General features: G+C 38.6%; 1 protein-coding gene across 2 annotated transcripts in view; it reads right to left on the bottom strand.

Annotated features, from left to right (window-relative positions):
• Positions 1 to 3,565: 3,565 nt before the first annotated feature.
• The window catches only part of cd7al (cd7 antigen-like), a 6,849-nt gene continuing 2,077 nt past the window's right edge, over positions 3,566 to 8,337 (bottom strand). Inside the window, exons 3-5 of one of the 2 annotated variants that reach the window (XM_032529183.1) lie at positions 6,466 to 6,843; positions 4,845 to 4,948; positions 3,566 to 4,390 (exon numbers count right to left, since the gene is read on the bottom strand). In XM_032529183.1, the coding sequence (XP_032385074.1) occupies positions 4,181 to 4,390; positions 4,845 to 4,948; positions 6,466 to 6,843 (692 nt within the window). In that variant the 3' untranslated portion in view covers positions 3,566 to 4,180. Of the gene's footprint in view, positions 4,391 to 4,844; positions 4,952 to 6,465; positions 6,844 to 8,337 lie in introns of both variants that reach the window. The other variant, XM_032529173.1, reaches the window with a different exon arrangement.

The raw sequence follows: 8,337 nt of genomic DNA, 5'->3' as shown, positions 1-8,337 counted from the left end.
ATTCAGCTCGCTGGGCCTGTTCTTCTTGGGACTGGAACGATGCAGGATGTCTTCCAAAGGGTGGGCACTCTCCCTGCTGCAGCTAAGGTTGAAGATCCGTTGAGCGGCTCCCCCAGTTCTGCACGCAGGTCTTCAGCAGTCTCGGACACACTTTATCCGGGCCTGCTGCTTTCCTGGGCCGGAGCTTCTCACTGCTCTCTGACCTGGTCTGTGTTGATGTGTGGGCGGGATTGTATTGAGAGGAGGAGGGGGATATTGTGGTGTTGGGGGGGAGGTGTGTAGACTGTGTGACGGGGTGGTGTCAGGGGGGAGGTGTGTGGAGGAAGGGAACATTACTGCATGAGGGGAGGTAGGTGGGGGTGGGGTGGGGGGAAAGGGCTGGTTAAACCTGTTGAAAAGTTATTTAACTCCTTGGCCCTCTCCATGCCCCCCTGTTGTTCTGGTCTTGTGTTGTGACCTGTGATGGTCCTCACCCCTTCCCAGACCTCCCTAGTTGTTCTCCCTCAGCTTCTGCTCCACGTTCCTCCTTAGCTTTCCTTAGCTTCCTCACACAGTGTTTCACCTCCCCTGTGCTGCCTTCATGGCCTCCTTGTCCTGCCCTGACAGCTTCTTCCTGTTAGACAGCCTTAACCTCCCGTGTTCCCATGGCTTGTTATTAGGGTAACAGCGGACAGTCTTGATAGGGGAGACCACGTCTGCGCAAAAGTTCAGGTAGTCCGTCAGACAGTGTGTCATCCCCTCTATGTCCTGACTGTGGTGTCGTAGCAGTCTCTCAGGGCACTTTCTATCTCAGGGGACCACCTCCTGCTGGTGCGAGTTGTCAGTTGTCACCGGCTGTTTTTGGACCAGGGGGGTGTCCAGTGGCTGCAGATGAACCAGGTTGTGATCAGACTTCCCCAGTGGGGGGAGGGGAGTCGCTCTGCATGCATCCCTCACATTAGCATACAGGAGATCAATTGTCCTGTTGTTTCTGGTCGGACAGTCTACAACCTGGTGAAAAACAGCCAAAGTAGAGTCCAAAGTAGCATGGTTAAAGTCCCCAGAGATGATCATGAAGGCCTCAGGGTGCTGTGTCTGCAGCGCTGCTGTGACGGAGTGAATCTTCTCATAGGCAGCGGCTGCGTCCGCTCTCGGAGGGATGTAAACACAGAGAGTAATCACATGGCTAAACTCCCTGGGTAAATAGTATGGCCGTAGACTAACGGCTAGCAGCTCGAGGTCCCGGCAACATGAGGCTGTCTTTATGGAGACGTCCTGGATTACACCAGCGGTCGTTGACATACATTTACATGTATACACAGTAAAACACCGTAATATGTCATAGAATAGGATGCCATAACGTAATAAAACATGTCATTGTATATAGTATTTTTGTAAAATAGTCATAGCAAAAAGTCAGTGAAAAAGTCATACTATAACATGAAAACGTTTAATTAAAAAATATATAGTATAACATTAAAAAAGGCCATAGTATAGTATTTCGTAAAAGATGTAATTTAAAAAGTCAGAGTATAGTGAGTATTAAAAAAAATTAAAAAGTCATAATATAACATGTAGTAACATTTTGTAAAAGTAGTGTTCCTTAAAAAGTCATAGTATGTTGTAAAAAAATCTTGTAAAGAAGTTGTAGTATAGTATGTAGTACAATTTTGTAAAAAAAAAAGTAATTGTACAGAATTTACTTAAAAAAAGTAATTAGTATGTTGTAAAAAATTCAATTCAAAAAAGTCATAGTATAGTATGTTGTAAAAAATGTCATTTGAAAGTCATAGTGTAGTATGCCAAAAAAATTACATAAAAAAGTCATAGTTTAGTATATCGTAAAAATGTCATTTGAAAAGTCATAGCATAGTATGTCATAAAAAAGTCATGAAAGTCATAGTATAGAATGTGTTAAAAATGCAATTAAAAAAGTAATTGTATAGTATGTCATAAAAAGTCATAGTATAGTATGTCTTCAAAAATTATTTAATGCCATAAGAACGTTGTAAAAAAGTTGTAATATAGTATGTAGTAACATTTTGTAAAAAGAAATATCATAGTATGGTACGTCTTTCAAAAAGTCATAGTATGCAGTAAAAATTCATTAAAAAAGTCGTAGTACAGTATGTCTTTAAAAGAATAATTTAAAGAGTTCATAGTATATCATGCCATGAAAAGGTTGTAAAAAAAAAAGTTGTATTATAGTATGTTGTGAAAATCTTTTTAAAAAGTAGTTGTAAAGTATGTCATTAAAATGTCATAGTATGGTATGTTGTGAAAAATTTAGTTTAAAAAAGGCATAGTATAGTATGTCGTAAAATTTTCATTTAAATAATGCAGGGTATAGTATGCTGAAAAAATTAATTTCATTTCATTCATTCATCAAAAAGTCATTTAAAAGTTACAACACAGTATGCAGTAATAAGGGCGTAAAAAAGTCATAGTGTACTATGTTGTAAAAAATGTCATTTCAAAGTCATAGTTTAGAATGTCACAAAAATATTTTTAAAAAGTAATCTATGTTATGTCATTAAAATGTCATAGTATAGTGTGTCGTAAAAATGTAATTTACAAAAGTCATAGTATGTCGTAAAAATGTAATTTAAAAAAAAGCATAGTATAGTATGTTGGAAGACAAGTCATGAAAGTCATTGTATAGTATGTCATAAAAAGTCATAGTATAGTATGTCGTAAGAAGTCATGTAATAATATATATATTATTACATGACTGACATTTTATGACTAAGGCTTACATTTTTTTTTTTTAAAGTTCATAGTACCGTATGCCGTTAAAAACAAATATTTATAAAGTCATAGTATAGTATGGAGTAAATTCTTATATTTTAAATCACAGTGTAGTATTTTGTAAAGTCATAGTATAGTATGTCGTAAAAATGTTGTAAAAAAGTCATAGTGTAGTTTGCTATGATTAAGGCCGTAGAAAGCCATGGTATAGTAAGTCGTAAAAATGTTGTACTTTTTTTTGTGTCAAAGTGTTGTATGTAGTAACATTTTGTAAAAAAAAAAAGTCATAGTTTAGTATGTCTTAAAAAGAATAATTTAAAGAGTTTATAGTGTAATATGCCATATAGACTTTGTAAAAAAAAGTTGTTTCCTATGTAGTACAATTGTGTCGTAAAAAATGTTATTCAATAAAGTCATAGTACAGTATGTTGTAAAAAGTGTCATTTAAAAGTCATAGCATAGTATTCTAAAAAATGTGTCATTTAAAAAAGCCATGGGGCGCTTGGTGAGCTCGCCTGGTAGAGCGTGCACCCACACGTAGAGGTTTACTTCTCAATGCAGTGGCCGCAGGTCATTTCCTGCATGTCATTCCCTTTCTTTCTCCCCTTTCAAGTCTAAGATGTCCTGTCCAAATAAAAAGCCAAACAAGCCCAAAAAAAATAAGTCATAACATATCGTAATCATTAAAGTCATAGTATAGTATGTCGTAAAAATGTCATCAAAAAAGTAATTGTATAGCGAGTCGTAAAGAAAATAATTTTAAAAAGTCACAGCATAGTACACGTGCCAATCTTTAAACAGGAATTCTTTATTATGGAAACAGTAGATTCTTTTTAACAATGTTTTTATTAACTTTTCAGTGCAATTACAGTTTTAACAAAAAGTGTATCCCTGTGGAGCAATTTTTAAAAATGGGTTTGCATTTCATAAGATTCTTGTGTACAAGCATAACGCCCATGCATGTGACTTGGTGCCGATTTCTTTACATTATTCTGCTGATTTACTTTTAGTGGCGGTAACTTCAAGGAATGTAGAAATGTGACAAATCTGGATATATGTAAGTATGCAAATGTTTTATGAGGAAGGAAATGCTTTCAACATGTTAGTTAGACATCAAAGCGGTTTTGGTGAGAAACAGTGAATGTTCATAAACAGCATTATAAACAAACTTTGTTACCTACGCCACAGAGTACCTTTAATTTGCTGAATATCCAAAAACAAACAATGGCAGTAAACATTTAAAAAGGTTTAAAAAAAAAAGAAAGAAAAAAAAAAAACTCTTTTGAACTATCAACAGTCAAATAAACATGAGATTAAGGACAGTATGAGGAGAATCTTTCTGTTAAAATCTGTTATAGAAACGTCAGAGTGCTAATTGGAATTCAGTGAGTTTCAGGTAGTTGATGAGTTAGTCTAGTTCCTGTTGCTGGTGACAAGGTCTAATTTTTCCTTTCTAAGGCTCACTCTTGGGGATCAGAGCCCCAATGGGGCTTTCGTAATGGTTTTCATTACAGGATCTCTTCACAGAGCAGTTTCTGTACTCTGAAGACTCGGTTTCCTCCAGATGGCGGGGAGGCAGTTTTCGACTGACAGGCTGCATACCGGTCATCTCCTCGTAAATGGGTGCCGGAGGGTGTGACTTGACACTGCGGCGTGCTTTACCCTAACAGTCATTGAAACGGAAGAAAAACAAATCAGTGAAGAGAACAAAGTGAATGCACTCTTGATTTCCTGTTAAAATCAGTGTTATTTTCTGTTGAGGAAGCATTTTCAATGTGAAGTCCTAACCAAGTCTAATCCTCACTACATCTTTTACAGCAAAAAAAAAAAGCTTAAAATAAACACTGTAGTTCACTGCTAACTTGGTTAAAACTAAACAAAAAAATAGAGTTAGGGTTTCACTGCCTTCCTAACTGAATTTAAAAAGCATGCTGACAACTGATAGCAACAAGTTATGAAACCGTGTGGTTTTGTGGTGAGCTGCAGAGGAACTTTCTGGCACGCAGGTGCTGTTCACATTAATCACTTATATTTTTCTCCTCTCTGGCACGCGTGGTGCTGTTTGAATTGAGCCTTGTATGTTTTCTCCTTAACTTTTGTGTTGTCAGCCCACTCACTTTGTGAAACACCACAAATCCAAGGATGAGGAGGAGGAGGAGAAGAACCACTACAGCTGACAAAGCATATAGCAGAGTGGAGTAGTTGGAGCAGCCACACTGACCTCCTGTGAAGAAGCAGAGAGACAAAGGTTGAAAATAAGAGGGTCAACTACACTGCTGCGGCAGGACACAAACACTCAGAGTCTCAATATCCTCTGAGGAATTGTCCTCTTTCTGTACTGCAAACAAGGAAAGTGAGTGGTGTCAGTCCCACCACTGGCACTTGCATGTTCATTCATAAAACGTTGCAAGATAAACACAACAAATGCTCAAGTATGACATGTTTAGTGGAATTGCAAAAAAACACTGACCCAAAGTTCCTTTCTAGTTGTAGGCTGCAATTTGAATATATGAATAAGGTTTCTGTAGGCCTACAACGTAAAGATCAACATCACCAAAACATTTTCATGAATAGGGAGACAAAGGCCTGTTATTGAGTTGTGGTTGGTCTCCTACTATCAGGAGGTGAGTGATAGCAGTTTGGTTTGCTCAGTGAGCTCAACCGCCAATGGTATTTGACATCTCAAACACAAAATTCTTGGTAAAAATGAAATCACCTTTAAATAATTTTCGTCAACCTCCTTTAATATATATATATATATATATATATATATATATATGATTATTATTTAGCCAAAAATGGTGATTGTTTATTTTTTGTCAACAAATTAAAAACAACAACAATGTGCTAGTCCGTCTCTCAATTCTTCCCGACACTGTGGCTCTCAGTCCCAAGCCCATTTGCTGCAAATGAAGACGTAAATCTTTAAAAACGGCCATATACGGTTTAATTAACATTACAATTACAAAATGACTGTTCATTAAAACCATAAACAATTTTACACAAAACAATCATTTACACAAAGTAATTAGCTATAGACTTATCAAACTTTAGCTAAACTGACACTTGTTAGTAGGAGCAATTCATTGTTGTTTTAGTCTTTTCATTGAATTTGTTAAGAAATATATAAAATAGCACCAGACATATTCTTTAAGATACACAATTATGATTTCAAAATAATTGTAATAATAAATCTCTGATTCAATGTTTCATTGCATTGCCCAACCGTGCTGACACGTCAGCTGTAGTGGGAGTGATCGATGGATTAACCAACTACCTGATTACTAAGATAAGATTTATAAATACAGAAAAAAAAGCATTGTCTAGTGTTATCAGTTGTGCACACACCCACAGGCGGGCAGATGAACAAATAAGGGAACAACGATTCTGAACAGTGTTCCACAAAACTTGAATCTACTCAGTTCAAATTGTTAATTTAAGAAACAATGACAACAACACTGTGTGATTGGCAAATATGAGTGGAATCTTTACTGAAGTTATAGCCATTGTTATTGATATAATTAGAAGAAGGTGTGTTAGTAGAAGGCTGACATCTTTAGTAGTCAGAGTTGGACTGATCAGACACTGATATGCATCGAAAAAAACAGCACAAAATGAAACAAATTGGTACAACAGAACAACAATTAGCATTAAAAGAAGTTTTCAGTTTAAAACCCCTGAAAAACAAAATTAAGTATAAGTAACCTGGCGATCAAGTCCCTCTGTGACGTGACCCACCTTGCACAGAAACAAAGAGTGTTTGTCTTCCTAGAGTGGTGCTGGTGTCTGGCCTGCCACTGAGGAGCAGCTCGCAGCTGTACAGGGCGCTGTCGTCCGGCTGCAGCTGCTGCAGGGTCAGGTTGTAGGTGATGCCCCTGGGACCGGGAGCCGAGGACAGGTGGACCCTCTCAGCAGGGAATAGGGAGGAGGATGGAGGGCTGCCGCCGTGGTGACGCTTTGAGTGGTACAACACCTCCACAGGTGCCCGGCCCCTCTGTCGCTTCAGACTCACCCCTTCCACGGCCAAGGCCTCCCCGTGTGGGGGGAGGCAGGGGAGCACGGCTGAGCCCCCAGCACATGTCTCCACCAAGCCAATGTCCACTGGCCCAAGGGCATCTCCACAGGGGAAAGGGAATACAACTTAGAATATGACCTATGGTAAACCCCTTTTTCCTCTGAATAATCAAAATATGTTGGGGGGGGGGTTGGCAGCCATAAGGTTATGACAAAGAGTTCTCAGTAGAATATCTGTATGAATATTTAAAGTAGTAGCATTGTTGAGCACATGTACTAAATGTAACCAGATAGGACTAACTGAATGTAAACTTTTTATGTGTAGTCAACAGGCAGTAATCATAGATACACTTTTTTTGGACAGGAACTTCAGTGTTTCTGTACATATAAACTCGTATTATGTAAAGCAATAACATAAAACCATCTACCCTTGAAAGCATATTGAGGGTGCTGTAGGAACATTTACAGTGCCTTGCGAAAGTATTCGGCCCCCTTGAACTTTGACCTTTTTGTGAAGAATCAACAAGTGGGACACAATCATGAAATGAGACAACATTTATTGGATATTTCAAACTTTTTTTAACAAATAAACTGAAAAATTGGGTGTGCAAAATTATTCAGCCCCCTTAAGTTAATTCTTTGTAGCGCCACCTTTTGCTGCGATTACAGCTGCAAGTCGCTTGGGATATGTCTCTATCAGTTTTACACATCGAGAGACTGAAATTCTTGCCCATTCTTCCTTGCAAAACAGCTCGAGCTCAGTGAGGTTGGATGGAGAGCGTTTGTGAACAGCAGTTTTCAGTTCTTTCCACAGATTCTCGATTGGATTCAGGTCTGGACTTTGACTTGGCCATTCTAACACCTGGATACGTTTATTTGTGAACCATTGCATTGTAGATTTTGCTTTATGTTTTGGATCATTGTCTTGTTGGAACAAATCTCCGTCCCAGTCTCAGGTCTTTTGAAGACTCCATCAGGTTTTCTTCCAGAATGGTCCTGTATTTGGCTCCATCCATCTTCCCATCAATTTTAACCATCTTCCCTGTGTCTCCCAGGTGGCTTGTGGCAAACTTTAGACGAGACTTTTTATGGATATCTTTGAGAAAGGGATTTCTTCTTGCCACTCTTCCATGAAGGCCAGATTTGTGCAGTGTCCGACTGATTGTTGTCCTATGGACCGATTCTCCCACCTCAGCTGTAGTTCTCTGCAGTTCATCCAGAGTGATCATGGGCCTCTTGGCTGCATCTCTGATCAGTCTTCTCCTTGTATGAGCTGAAAGTTTAGAGGGACAGCCGGAGCTTCGTAGATTTGCAGTGGTCTGAGACTCCTTCCAGTTCAATATTATCACTTGCACAGTGCTCCTTGGGGTGTTTAAAGCTTGGGAAATCTTTTTGTATCCAAATCCGGCTTTAAACTTCTCCACAACAGTATTACGGACCTGCCTGGTGTGTTCCTTGTTCTTCATGATGCTCTCTGCGCTTTAAACGGACCTCTGAGACTATCACAGAGCAGGTGCATTTATACGGACACTTGATTACACACAAGTGGATTCTTTATCAAGGTGGATATTTATCACCATCAGTCATTTAGGTCAA

Source organism: Etheostoma spectabile, chromosome 2 (genome assembly GCF_008692095.1).
Source record: "Etheostoma spectabile isolate EspeVRDwgs_2016 chromosome 2, UIUC_Espe_1.0, whole genome shotgun sequence".
Lineage (NCBI taxonomy): Eukaryota > Metazoa > Chordata > Actinopteri > Perciformes > Percidae > Etheostoma > Etheostoma spectabile.
Note: the sequence above shows the minus strand (reverse complement) of the source record. Positions and strands in the feature narration are given on the sequence as shown.